Below are 15,141 nucleotides of genomic sequence, written 5' to 3'. Positions count from 1 at the left end.
TTTATTTTTTAGTTACAAGAGAATCAAACTACACCTAGCAACAACCATGTTGCTACCCAGGCCCATGAAGCCAAACCAGTTCAGTCCTTAAATCCAGCTCCAACACCACAGCAAGGAAACCAGCAACCTGTACCCCAACAGGCAGCACAACAGGTAGCTCAGCCATCTTCTCAGTCGCCTCAAACACGACCAGTACCACCACCTGCGCAGGCTCAACCGCAGGCACTTATTACACAAATTATACAACAGCAACCTTTACCGGCTCAGAAGCTAGGCCAGGCACCATCTCAAGTATCAATTCTTCAGCACCAGGCTCATTCCCAAGCTCAACCTATCTCCACAGCTCAGCCACCAAGGCCAGTGGATGAAAAGAAACCAGAGTAAGTATAACATTGATTTTGTCTGTATTGATTTTGTCATGTGGTGGTATATTACCTGGTGTAAGCTGCTCCATCAATTATTACCCAATTTAATAAAGACAAAATGTTACTTGGGATGCTTGGTAAATGTCGCACAGACTTCCCAAGGTAATCCTACTGGGGTAACTACAATTTCATTTCATTTCATTCTGGTTTATTATTAAAACAATAACATTTGTGGCAAGGACAAGCCAAACCAGTCACTCATTGCAAAAACTGATTTTTAGTTATTAATACAGAATTAAACAATAAAATAAGAGCTATAAAATGGTAAAAGATTCATTTAAATCCGACATGTTGTTATGAAGTCACAGGCGTTTAAACATACAACTGTTTAAAGAACAATATTTGAGAAATCAGCCTTCAAAGTTTATGGGCATTTCAAGGTAGAAACCATCACCAAATTGTTAAAAATTGTTGTTTTAACATCAAAAATGGTGAAAATAACAGCATAGCATGATTTTAGCCTGGTTCTCACGAGAGCCCTAGTATCCGGATCGGGAGCTAACCGTTAGCGCTAACTGTTAGCACCTGCGTGAGAACGCCCGCTCGGTTAGCGCTAACCGTTAGCGGTATCCGGATACGCTAACGGTTAGCAAGCGCTATCGGTTAGCAAGTTGAGGCCATTTCTATCATCAACCAATCACACATACGTGTTTATAATTTCCAGTTCCTTATTGGCCAGTGATTCGATAATCATATTGTTGGTATCTGGATTGGGATTTTCTCGCATGGACGCACGGCAGCTAACGGTTAGCAGGATCCGGATCCTGCTAACCGTTAGCTGCCGTGTGAGAACATAGCCGTATAGATATATGAAAGTTAGTTTAGTGCAATACAATAAATTTCAAAAATTTTGAAATTCCAGCATGTTTTGTCCATTATCTCTGAAACAGGATTTGCGACAAGTGACTGGTTTGGCTTGTCTTTGCCACATTTGACATTGCAGTATTGCCCTGAATTGCATCAATTATGAACAAGCCAATTTGATTAGCCTTTTTATTACTTAGTTGAGGGCATTAATTGTTTTCAATGCATTTTTCACAATTGTTTCTCAAAGTAGAATATCTTGTCTAAATAATTATTGGATGCATTTAATATTGCTAAAAATTGAATAAAGGAAAGAATCAACTTTCCACACGGAAACAGTGCCCTTGTTGGAGGTCATAAGGAATCACCATACAATCTTCTTTTAATTGGCTTATCTGCATTCCAAAAGTGTCAGAGCCCACCACCCATGAGAATAGCAACTTACCAAAGTGCCATGAATATGTGTCTTCGCTGCTATCATGTTTTGTGGAATTTGATGAGATTTTGACGTAATAAGAATGTTGTCTTCGATAAGAGAATTAAAATCCTCTTTTTCTAGCGTGAAAGACGACCAACTAACTAAGCATAAGAAACCAATTCATCATATGCGGTTTCAGTCTTTTTCCATTTTGGTTAAGGGTTGGACTATTCTTCATTTGATCTCCAAGCTTCTCTGTCCAGAGCTAACTGCGGAGTTAGACGTTTTGCCCTAAGCTCGCTTTGAATGAGTTCCTCCCATGTTTTTCGGGGTCTGCTCCATCCTTTCAATGTGACCAAACCAACATAGTCTACCAAACTGCACACAATGCCTGATACCTTGTATGGCAAGTCTATCCCTGAGTTCTTGTGAAGTCTGTCTTTCAGGCTAACATGGCACATCCATCTTTCCATTTTCATCTCATTTCTGGGTTCAAGTAACCAATAAAATTGTGTAGCTTGGTTGTGTCATCTTTCGATTCATCTGGCATGGTCAGAAATAGCTGAGAAGGTGTAAAATTGAACAAAACGAGATATACAATAATTTAATTAAGCTTTGAGCTGAGCTGTTGGCCGTGAGGTATTGTTCCTGCTTCTTGTGCTGAACATCCCTGGTTCAAACCCGGCCAGTTTTGGGTTTGAATTGGAGTCTGATCACTTGGCTCCTCAAATAACCCTCATATTGAGAGTTAGACGGGTTAAGGATAATGTTTATTCGTTATGTTGAAGTTAAGTTGGGTGGTGCTGCATTGCGGCTGCCGCAGGTCCCCAGAAGGCCAACCCGAATTTCCAATTTCTTATTTTAATGAGGACCAATAAAGAATTATTAATACTTAAGTTCAGAAGATGGCTAAGGTAGTCAAAAGTAATCGCAAGTATTGTAGCCCATGGGCCTGATAGTCCATACTAAAGAATTAGATAAAATATAAACTATATGAAGACGATTGTGATTCTTTTCTACTTTCAGATTTAAGCTGAACCCAAATGCTAAGGAATTTACCTTGAACCCATCAGCTAAGCCTTTCACACCGGTAAGATTCTAATAAACATTTCAAAATCCTGTTTTTATTTTCAATTGTACTTTTAAGCTGCCATTGGGGGCTAAAATACATACTTCTGGTATTACAAATATTGTCACTTTAGAGATCACTTATTAATAGTAAATATTAGTGGCACTTAAAGAGGTTTTAATCCTCATGAGTGGACTTGGTTTTTTGGCTTAAAAGAACCAAATTACATCACCCTCTCATTAAATATAGTTTGGGAAGACCATAGAAATATTTACCAAATGCACAATAGACCTTTCCAGAGTGTCAGCAAAAATCTTATAATAACAAGATAGCGTTCTCCGCAATCTTTGCTTGCAAATTCTGTAATAACACAGTGTAGGACGCCCTCTTGCCATTGCAATTACTTTTGAACTTTGACATCTATGATCTCGGTGCAAATTTTGAAACAACCACCATAGTAACAACTAGGATGCCCTTTTTCAATTACAATTACTTTCCATTGTGTTCTACGTGAATTGTACGCTTCTATTTGTTGAATGCAAACTGCGGAAAATGCTATCTTGTTATTATCTTTGAGTGTCAGTCTAACTTAACTGTCCAGTAAGAACAGATCCAGGAATATGCATTTTTTTTACAAATATGGTTACAATAGGTTAAGTTGTTTTGCGGTAATTTAGCAAAAATATCCAAGGAGTTGAGCAGTCCATTTTGATGTTCATTTTTAGGCCTTAATCCAAGCTATATTTACAAGTTGTATGCATTTTAATTATATTAACTGTTTTTTTTTTTTCAACACAGAACTCACTACGTAAGGGGGTGAGTGTGAGTAAAACACCGACACCTCCCCGACCGCATTCACGACAGAGTCAGAGTCCAACACTCCATCCACCATCAATGCCAATGACCCAAATAATGACTGGTGGACCCCCTCCACCGCACACCTTTATCCCTCAAATGCCCTCAGTTGTCTATGCACACCAAATTCCTCTTCAGAAAAAATATCCTAAAAGTCGTAAGTAGTTCTCCGGTTTTTATATTGAACCTATGATAACAAATATTTGGTTAGTCCAAATACAAAAATAATTACTGAGTAATTTAACAATGAAGATTAATAATTAGTTCATTATTATTTTTGTTTTTGGACCAATCGATTTTGATTGGGAAAGTCTTTTATATTTATGCTACTGTCTCATAGATTAGACATTCCACATCCTCAATCTTATTTATAAAACTTAAATGCTTACTGATTAATTTATTTTGATTTATGGAATATTTTAAAAACTTGAGAATAGTAGTACATCAACAATGTACCATTAGAACTTTTTTCAATTATGGTACAAATTAATTTTTTTTTATTGGATATACAGTAGAACCCCTTTTTTGGGACATCCCTATTCATGTACTGTACCATACAGGTGTGTATGGTCTACATACGAGCCCGACAAGACAGGTGATTACAGGAGAAGCAATGTACAGTACAGCGAGAGACTAAAACCCGGACTTCGAGGTTGGGAAACCATATCGTTCCAGCTGCACCAAACTGCTTCTACAACATATAAAACTATTGTTGTTTTAATTACATTTGTGCTGATTTCATATTATAAATGAATCGTATTTGCATTGCAAATTGTTGCTATAAATTATAGTTCTAATACTACTTAGCTGATTCGTTGTATGAAAACATGCCAAAAAACCCCTATTAAGGGGACAATTTTGTGTTTTTGGTTAGGGACCAAAAAAAAATGTCCATTGAATAGGGGTACCCCTATTCAGGGGACATTTTTTTTTGTCCCTAACCAAAAACACGAAAGGGTGTCCCTTTAATAGGGGTTCTACTGTATTTCTGTGAAATGCTGATATAAGCTTCAATGAGGTGCCATGAATTGGATCGGTACTTTCTCTATGTGACATAAGGAATTTGTTTTTGAATACATTCAAGTAATACATTGACTTTTTTCATAGCGGCAACCAATCTACCACAGCCCCCAAGGCAGCAGCAACCAGGGGATATATCTGGACAAATGATGTCGGCATCAACAGCAACCGGGCAACCACTGCTAGCCCCTTCTCATTTTGTACCGCCGTATCATCAGCATCCAGGGGCACATCCTGGTCAGATGATCCCAGGTCAGCCTATAATGCAACCTCAACCCATGCCATTTGTGCAGATGCAACAACAAAAGGTTAGCATTTTTATTATTATTATTATTATTATTATTGTTATTGTTATTATTATTGTTGTTATTGTTATTATTATTGTTGTTATTATTGTTATTGTTTTTATTGTTGTTGTTGTTGTTATTATTAATTATATATAACATTTAAGCTCTATCCACATTATCAATTTTTTTATGACAAATTTGCCAAATGTCCATATATGGGCGTGGTGTATGTGAAAAAATTTGTATGGAATGGCCATATATGGCCATGATGATATATCACTTCCAGCAGTTGGAATTTCTCTAATTATCGTCCCATTTCTGTCTCTTCCCCTTTTTTAGTAAATTAGTTGAAAGTATTTTCCTTAGCTCATTAAAACATTGTTATTACAACCTCGTAACTCCATTGGCTCCCTTCTTGAGTCCTGGTCCCTTTCCAATGGTTTAACATTTGCCCCATAAACGCAAAATTATGTACATTGACTTCCACAAATACCTGATATATTCCCCCTCTTCTTCACGGTAAAACAATTGAAATTGTTCATTCCATCAGATATCTAGGCGTAATATTCTTGGACAATCTTAAATATCCTCCCTTTGTAGGCCTACAAATTTAACCCAACCTTAATTTTACGAATACCCAGATTTATGCACGCCCTCCGGTCCAGTACCGTAAGTAAAATTGAGGTTCTACTGTATTATTTCGTGTATATTGCATTTATTGTCCTGTATTGTATTTTTAAAGTGGATATTTGCCCACAATGGCATCTGTAGCAAATGAAATTGAAAATTGAAACATGAAACTTGATCTATGGATATAATGTTGTCATATCATACCCATATATACACAAATCTTTACACTGTTTTATCAGTCTATGATTTTAATTAAGCAAAAGTAGTCATCTCAATTGAAGGTACAAAATTGTTGCCTGTTGTGAATAAAAAAAAAACAAAAAAAACCCACTTTTTTTTTGGTTAATTAATCTAAAGCCCTGTCCAGACTATCAAAGTTTATATGACAAAAACATGCGACACGCCTAAATATAGTCATGATGACATCACATCATGACCATATACAGTATAGGTAAACATCATGACGAAAGATATATGATATATTTTACTATTTTTGAAAGACCATCTTGGAAATGATAAGTTTATGTGGAATGCGGATGAACTTATTAAAATGTTGGGTTTTTGTTTATTATGTAGCTGCCTTATCGTCACGCCAGTTCGATGTCCAATGTACAACAATCACAAGCTCAACTCCATCCACTGCCAGAGGTCTCTCCAAATACCCCTCTCTTTGGTAAGAAAGCAGTGTTTACAGTTACATTTTTCATAGCTACATGAGGGCAGTTTTAACTTTGTAAGGCCCATGTAGTTGTATAGTTGTAGTTGTTGATCTGTAAATAGAATTGAATTATACATTCTACCAATTGAAATTATCCAAGTAGAAGTTTCCTAAAACTGAAAAGATTATTGTTGTTAATCCCAGTCTTATCGAGTTTGTTGTTATCTATATTTTTTCGTATTTACTAATTTTGTTTACTTTTGTTAATGTTATTGCTATCATTATAATCATCATGTTGTTCTTCACATCTTCATAATTCTCTTTATTGGTATCTATAACCCTATTTAAATTGATTTTTTAAAGCTAGTAATTAACATACTTTATTCCAGTTACACCCCAAGGTTCCAGTCAAGTCTATCCAGGTCAGCAACAGCCATCAGTGTACCCTCATCACCCCTCATCTGCTCAACAAGGAGGCCAACAACATCCCCAGGGCCAAGCAGGTCACCATCAAATGGTCCAGTCAGCCCATCCTCACTCCCATGGAGCTCAACAAGGACAAAACCAGCACCATCAAGGCCAGCCTCAGGGTCATAGACCAACGCCTAGCCCAGTTCAACATTCTATACAGTCACCCTCACAATCTACTCAGCAAAATATACCGTTACCGATATATTACAACATGCCACAGCACAGCCAACCAATTCAAGGTCACACACCTCAATCTCAGCAGACGTTTACAACTGTTTTAATGCATCAACAACAGCAGCAGCCTCAACCCCAGCCATACTCTGCTACCTCCCACAGCATAACAAATATGACGACAGTTCACACTAGCCCTCACCCGCACCCTCATGCACAACCTGGCAATGTGATGTATGTAGGAGGGGGACAGCCAGTCCCCCAACATTCACACACAGTCATGCTACCAAGTGGAAGCATATCATATCTGCCCCCACAAGGTAATATACAGGTTTCAAATATTTCTAGTCACTTGGTACCAGAATTAACAATGGCAGTGATAATTATATACCAGGTTGTATAAATAATAAATAGTAACCAATTTTGTTTGTATTTTTTTGTTTTGTTTAGGAGGTCAAGGTCAACACCCTCCTATTCAAGCCTACCAGCAGACTAACTAGAGCAATGTGTAGTGCATAAAATTCAAAAATATATATAGAGTAAGTACACATTTTAATTTACTGTATTTATAGTTGATACTCTTGCCTGCTTAGAATATAATTATAGCCTGATCTTCCAGTCATATGTTCCAAGGCTAACTGCTTGTATATGTAGACAGGTACTTTATATGCATTGTTTCTCTCTTCACCAAAGTGTTAAATGGGTAGCAGGTAAGATACAGTTGGAGTCTGTTCAGATACTAGCGCTGAGTGGGTGGGACTGGCGGGCCTGTACTTTCGAGTCAATGACCAACAAAAAGAACTTATTTTTTCTCAAGATCTAATCTCCATGATTGTCTTCAATCATATAAATTAAGCATACAAATACATAGCTTCACCACCAAACCCACATTAGGGCTCTGCCCTCTAACCATGCTGGGGGCCTTTGCTGGCCTCCAGACCCTCTTCATGGGAAACAAGCAGCTTTGTTGATACAAGAACCAGGCCCACTCTCAGCAGTGAATCTGTAAATTTTTGATAGTACTTTTATATTACTTATTGTCAAAAAAAAAATCAATTTTGGGGTTTTTCCTAGACTAGCAAATTTTGAATATATATTACTTGCTTATAAGAAATATTACATCTCCAATTTTTTTATGTCGTAGCTAACACCCATGGCCTTGATTAAAATGAAATAAAATTTCACGGCGACGCGATCCACAAGGTAAAATTTGAGGTCAAAAGATCATTGAAATTAAATAAGGTCAATTTTTCAAAATAATGGCATATTTATATTCCTTAGTTAATTCTCTTTTTACCAATTTTATGAATATTGGTCAGCCCACTGCTGAAATATTAAGCTTTAAATGTTGGTGGCCCCACCCATTTTGGCCAATTTTCCCATATTTGGGCGGGCCGTAACTTTCAAAATATTGATCCGATTTAGCTAAAATTTGAGGTTTGCACATTTGATGCCAAATCCAACATGTATACCAATTTTTTTCGAAATCGGAGTCAGTTGGGTTAAACCCATTGGGTGATTTGACATGGAAATGACCCAGCTGTGGTTAAAGAATTTTATTTCAGTTCCAAGAATGTATATTTATTATATGTAGGATTTCTTATTTTGGTGCTTCATTGTTCAAGATTTTAATAACTGCCATTTTTTTTTCTCCTCCCCAGACTGATCAAGGCCTTCATAATTTATTATATTATAGAGACCTGATGTCTAAGAGCTGGAGGAATTTCTTATTGAAAAGGATATATGCTGCTTATGTGTGACAGCTGAGCCTTGTATTGAATGTACAAGATGTGTTTTACCTGATGGGAAATAATGTTGTTTCCTCCTGATGGATCGGCTCTTAGGAAAATCCTACCAAGGGCCTAGGATTTAAATTGAAGCAAGCAGAAGAATCCTACAGAATTATCTAATCGTACTCCAAGAATCATATTGTGCAAGTTACCAACATGTTTGGTTTTCTTTTAATGCACCTTATAATTAAAAACTACCGGGGGCTTGTGTCTGCTCCTGGCCCTCTATGTGGAGTACAAACAGGGTTTCTGTCTGCTCTGAATATTTATAGAGTACCACCAGCCAGGCTGCAGTAGTTTACTGTCTGATCCAGCCTTTTAAAATGGATTTGCCAATTGGCCTAGTGTGCTGTTTGCTCTTTACTCTCTAAATGGAGTGCCAACAAGGCTCCTGGTCCGCAGATATTATTGAGATTTTAACAATGAGGATATAAGTCAGAATCGTAGGCTAATTATTGCTGACTAAACTCTAGATGAATTAAATTAAGGTTTTAAGATGTTTCTGCAACAGATTTATCCTATCTAAAGATTTCAAAATTCGCCCCATAAATTGGTAAATTATTCTTATTTAAATATTGTTTAAATGACCTTGACTTCAGATTCTTTATATGCAAATGTATTTTCCCTGATATTAAATTCTAAATTCCATTTAAATGTGATAATTTACATCACAAAATTAAAGAAAACAAATACGATATATATATTATGAAATTTGAAAACCATGTCATTTAATTGAAAACTCTGGTGACTGAATAGTGCTTACATTGAATATGTAATTTCACATTCATTGCATATTCCTATGAATCTAAGTAAAAAATAATATGCATGAATGAGCACAGAAATAATTGTTAAAGTTGCTTACCTTTGCTTTATTCATCCTGATAACACTAATTGTATTCTAATATTTTATTATGTAGCTTATGTTTTCTCGGTCCCCCACATGTGGACAATGTTCACACGTTTTCTGGTCCCTATGTATAAATATTAGGGTATGCTTACTGATAGTCCCTCAGGTTAGTTATTCAAATATATTGGTAATATTTTCACCCCGTAAGGATTAACACGAAACAACTGTTTTATAAAATGATTATTGTTGATTTCATGTTTTAGTTAAAATGATTAAGTTGATCAGTGAAGTAATGCAAATTGGATGTTAAGCTATTATTTTGAAATAGTTTCTACTTAATAATTTAACAATCTGTCATCAAATGCCATTGCATAAATGAATGTCGGCTTTTTTTTTACTGATCTGTGGTGTTGACTTATGACACCTAATTATAGTTCTTTGTGACAGGAGTTCCTGCTTCACTTCAGATTTCTTTGAGTGAGCCAATTACATGGTGTGAACAGCTCCACAGTTAATTAGATATGAGTAAGGTATTCTTGAAATCACTCCATTTAAGATGCATATCACTTTACAGTATAAGGCATAGTTGTTTATTTCATTAATCATTAAGATAACACATATCATCAGTGACATCTAATGTCATAAATACATGGCTAAGCCTGGTATAGTCTGCAAATGCAAAATGGGGTGTAAATGTTTTGGTTGTTTCAGATTTAATTTCAACACAGTTATTTATTCAGGATGTGAAATGGAAATAGTTTGACTGTTTTTATCGACAATTTCTTAACCAGTGCATCAAAGTATATAAATATTTATTTTATTAATGCAGTATTATATTATTATTATTATTATTATTATTATTATTATTATTATTATTATTCATATATTGATTTTAGTGTTTATTTTTAAAATAAAATAATGCTGATGTGTAATGAACTACTGTATTAAAATGAACATTTTACATTATATACATGTACATGCATGTTGGTGACACATGCATACATACATACATACATACATACATACACACACACACGCACACAAGGATGAGCAAAGCAAAAGTTTAAACTTACAGATCTTTATGACCTGTTTGCTGCCCTCTATAGTTAAGTTATTTTGGCAGCTACTGTAGTTTAAAGAATCTGATATTTGAATTAGTTCTATCATGTCTATGTTTTTATGACAACAATATAAGGGGGTTATTTTCAAGGATATAGCAAGGGAGGGCACTGCTCAAGGGAAGTGTATGAAAACGGTGAACATCGTTCTTTGTGTTACAAACGAGTTCTATTGTTCTTCCGTTTTTTGTCTTGATGTGAAATGAAATAAAAAATGACATGATTGCATTTTATCCAAATAAGAACCAATGTGTGGTGCCTTCTTTATCATTGTGTTTCTAGATGTTCAAATTGCTTTGTATAGTTAGATTTAAAGATGAGCTCTCATTTTCTGATTTACAAAAGTTTTACTACAAAAAATCCTTAAATTAGTTACCAGCCACTTTAAAAATATAGGTGAAGGTAATACTGTAATTGTATGTTATATGGTGAGGAAATTTATTTTACTATTGACTATCATCAAATCTCAAAATAATTATTTCATCACAGGTTGTTACATATATTCCTCCATGATGCATTTTAATGAGATATTTTTCTTGCCAATTGCCAACAGATGCAGTAGTAATACCATTCTTAAATTTTTTCCACCCTTAAAGCCAGACTTGGGAGGGCAAACAAATGTTTTATATATTGTACCAGGGGTGGATCCAGAGATGTCTGAAGGGGGGGGGGACCGAAAGTGGGGCCAATAGAGATAACACTACCCTAGTGGTCCAGGGAATGCCCCTCGGAAATTTAGTGTTATAGACACTTGAAAATAACCCGAGGCGCTTTGGGCGATTAGTTCTTTTTTTTTTCTTTCTTTCCTTTTTTTTTTTCTTTCTAAAAGGTATGGGGTGGGGGAGGAGGGCAGCCCCCGAAAATGTAACTCGGTCGGGTACTGGATAAACATTCTCTTTCCCATCCTTTCCCTCCTTCTTCCCTCCTTCTTTTTTTGCATTTCCGATCATAAAAAAATTTCCAGACATTATATATTTTTCGCCAAAAAGTGGGGGGGGGGAGCCCCCCCCCCCCCCCCCCCCCCCAGGCGGGTGGGAAAAAAAATAAAAACAAAATTTTGTTTTCTTGTTTTGCCAAAATCAACCTGATGGAGGATAAAACAAAAATAAAATTTTAGTGTTGAATATAAACCTTGCAGTAATGGAATGGTAAAATGCTTTAAATTTATATAAATAGGAGGAAATATACATATCTTATTTTATCAATATTGGAGGGTGGTGGTTTGCAAAACAAGGTATAGAAAAAAGAGTATAGTAACAATTGTATTTTATCAACTTTACATTAAAAGTATTTTTGAAGTCTGAGTGTGCCATTTCCGGCCATCCAGAAGTCCCTTAAAGGCCTAGTCCAGATTAGGTGGATAAACCCGGCTGAACTCACCGGGTTTATCCACCTGCCAGTCTGAACTAGGTGGCTTATCTCAAGCCGGGCTGTGTTCCTATAGCAACTAGGCCTGGCATGCCACCGTGTTTAACTTTTCTAAGCCGGGCTTTATTCGTTGAGAGGGGTCTTGCATTGACTTTGGGTGACAAAATGACCAACCAGCATTCAATTACGTACGCTGTGAGCGAGTGTATGTTTCGTGAGCAATGTTTTGAAACACGTTTCCTGGTTACGGTTCATTATAATGCAAATTCTTGTCTGCTATTCCCGTTAGTCTGAACGCCCGGCAAAGCTAAGCCGGGCTTCCCTCAAGCCTGGCTTATCTCCAAGTCTGTACGTAGCCTAAAATAAGTTGTACAACATATAAAAAAAAAAATGTTTTTCTCCGGAGCCTGGCTTTAATTTCACTGTAAATTTACGGTAATGATCAAAAACTGAATTGATTCTTTTCTTACTGAAACGTAATATTTACAAAAATTAACAGGTACTTCCATAATTATATTAGTTAACAATAAATAAATCACAATCAATGTTTCAAGTTTAAGTTCAAATTTATTCACCGAGATACATATTTATAAATTGAATACAGTAAAATCAAACGGTGGGGAATGACCAATAAGAGCAAAGCTCGATGAGATGGCCACCCTAAGTGAGGTGCCCGAGCAAAAAAAAAAAAAAAAAAAAAAAAAAAAAAAATGGCAGTGCACTCGCAATATAGAAAAAAATATTTAAAAAATAAATAAAAAAAAAAAAAAAATCAGTGACATTGACAAACAGAAAAACAAACACGACGCGGACAGCATGTCCGTGGCTTGGTCACTAATGGCTTACACCCATTTGGGACATTTGACCCTCGTTGGGTAAATCTTGTCGCCACTCTACTGTATACTTCAATCCGGGTTTTACTATGTAAATCTTGTTTCTCTACAAAAAAATACTGTAAATTCAATGATTTCCCAAACCAAACTTTTTGTACTACTTACTACTACTTAATCCTCTTCTGTGCCCTCTGGCGCTTGAGGCGACGCAAAGGATCTCCACTTATTTCTAGTTCACTCCTATAATAATTTTGAGCTAGACTTGATTTGAAAAATGAAAATTCCCAAGAGTGGGTCTAAAAAATCCCAAGATAGCTCATCTATCTGTGAAGGTACCCAATGGCAGACTGAAGGGAGATGAAAGAAAATTACAGTATATTTAAATTTGATGTCTGGAAGTGAAATTTCCAGTCATCTATAGGTGCCATAATCACAAATTTTCTTAATCCCAACCATGGTGGGGCTGAGGTAGTATAGATTTTCCATCTGTGAAAGTACCCCCTCCCCCCCAATCCTCAAATTAATTGATCCACCACTGGATATTACAACAATTATGAAGTCATATTACAGCTTGATGCCTATGAAATAACTAATAAAATTCACCAAACTTTGTCAAATATCCGCCAAGGGCCCCACCGCATACTGGACCTATGAAATAAGGTTCGCAAGTCATAATCAAGAAAAGGGGTCACTATTCATAATTTATTAAAAGGACCACAAGGCATAAGGTTCGCTAGTCATAATCAAGAAAAAGGGTTCGCTACTCATGATATAAATTAAAGACCGTTATTCATAATGTTCGCTATTTATAATAAAAAAGAGGTTGGCTATTCATAATAAAAATAGAGGTTTTCGTGTTAAATAATGTTCCAAAAATACATCAACTTAACTTGTTTTTATTGTCATCGCCTTCACCACTATATTTAATATGGAACAACGTGCTACATCATATATATATTTGTTTGACTTGTGGGGCTTTCTAGTACAAAGTACTTCCATGACTTTGAACGGATACTTCGTAAATCTTTTTTCAGGCAGGGAGTTGTTATAGATTCAGGAAACAAGCGAAAGGGAGTGGCATGGTGAGCATTCAAATGGAGATGAGTATACTTCACATGTCTCTCAATTTAGACTTCGTCTAGTGGAAAACCAGCTTTATAAACAATTGTATTTATAACTAGCGGAGCCGGTTTTCCACAAGGCAAATTTATTATATTCGCGCGAATCGAAAGCGTCGGTCCATGCGCATCATTCACATACCTTATCGGAATTTTTGCGAAGCGAGAAAATGCGCAACCAATCAGAGCTCAGGAAGCGAACCGAAGCTTTGATTCGCGCGAATAAATTCGTAGTGGAAAACCAGCTTTGTGAACAGTGGACCTTATAAATAGCCTATTAATATTATGACTAGCGAGTGGACTCCAAAAGTCCCAAGGTGTCATTAAAAATCCGAAGAATTTGGGATAACTCCCAAGCAGTGTAATATTGCTGCAGCAGCAAAACACGCTTTGTACTGCATTCAAAGATACTAGGTCTACGTAGTGGATAACGCCTTTTTCACCATCGGTATTACAGTGCTGTAGTACTAGTAATACTCTGAACTAGAATTGTTTTAGTTACCATATGAGAGTTTCCTGTGTTAAAAACATGATTTACTATACTATACCTCTCTATAAAACATAACTTGTACTTTGTAATAAGAGAAATATGTATATTATCGCTACTTGGAACAGTAACAACACGAAAGTCCTATGCTACTGCACTGTAATGCATTGGCCTATTTTAATACACTACTAAGATAGGCTTTTCTTTTTCAATCTTGATTTCAGAGGTCAAAAAAATTTTTCAATTTTTTTTTCAATCATATAGTGGTATAGACTGGTCTTTTAAGAACATTTTCCTGGAAACATTTTTTGGATACGACGCCCCGTTATGGAGTTTTTAAACAACATGATGTCAGAAAATCAGCCCAAAAGCTTATCTTATTTCTGTTGGTTACGCACCGCTGCACAGTGGGCCAGATTGAAGTCAAAGCGTGCCAAAATTAATTACTCATTACAGAAGCTAATCTGAGCGAATACAAGACTTATCTAGAGGTTTTCATACCCGTAGAATTCAATAAAAGCATTTTCAAATCTATATGACGTCATTTTTGTACTGTTTTCTGATTGGACGATGTTATTTTTCATTGTAATACCAGGGAACAGTGAAATTACAAATTAATTTTGAAATGTTTAAGGAGGTTTGGGACAAAAGAACTTCTGTGGAAAACTTTTTGTATTTTCCATGACGTCATCAAAATACATTTTTTTTTATTGGACAGGGCCAAAAGTGGCATAGGCCAACATTAAAATTTCTATTGTTAATCTTACAGTGA

The 15,141-nt window shown here is 36.0% G+C and overlaps 1 protein-coding gene across 1 annotated transcript in view; it reads left to right on the top strand.

The window, feature by feature from the left end:
* Nucleotides 1–10,808, top strand: part of LOC117104323 (ataxin-2-like protein) — a 46,695-nt gene extending 35,887 nt beyond the window's left edge. The window contains exons 12-19 of the mRNA XM_033245137.1: nucleotides 13–380; nucleotides 2,674–2,737; nucleotides 3,515–3,728; nucleotides 4,679–4,899; nucleotides 6,085–6,181; nucleotides 6,556–7,128; nucleotides 7,259–7,347; nucleotides 8,470–10,808. Of these exons, the coding sequence (XP_033101028.1) occupies nucleotides 13–380; nucleotides 2,674–2,737; nucleotides 3,515–3,728; nucleotides 4,679–4,899; nucleotides 6,085–6,181; nucleotides 6,556–7,128; nucleotides 7,259–7,308 (1,587 nt within the window). The 3' untranslated portion in view covers nucleotides 7,309–7,347; nucleotides 8,470–10,808. The remainder of the gene's footprint in view (nucleotides 1–12; nucleotides 381–2,673; nucleotides 2,738–3,514; nucleotides 3,729–4,678; nucleotides 4,900–6,084; nucleotides 6,182–6,555; nucleotides 7,129–7,258; nucleotides 7,348–8,469) is intronic.
* The last annotated feature ends 4,333 nt before the right edge of the window (nucleotides 10,809–15,141 follow it).

The sequence above is a fragment of the Anneissia japonica genome, unplaced genomic scaffold (assembly GCF_011630105.1).
Source record: "Anneissia japonica isolate Jap-2015-1 unplaced genomic scaffold, ASM1163010v1 scaffold4536_len1192065_cov207, whole genome shotgun sequence".
NCBI lineage: Eukaryota > Metazoa > Echinodermata > Crinoidea > Comatulida > Comatulidae > Anneissia > Anneissia japonica.
Note: the sequence above shows the minus strand (reverse complement) of the source record. Positions and strands in the feature narration are given on the sequence as shown.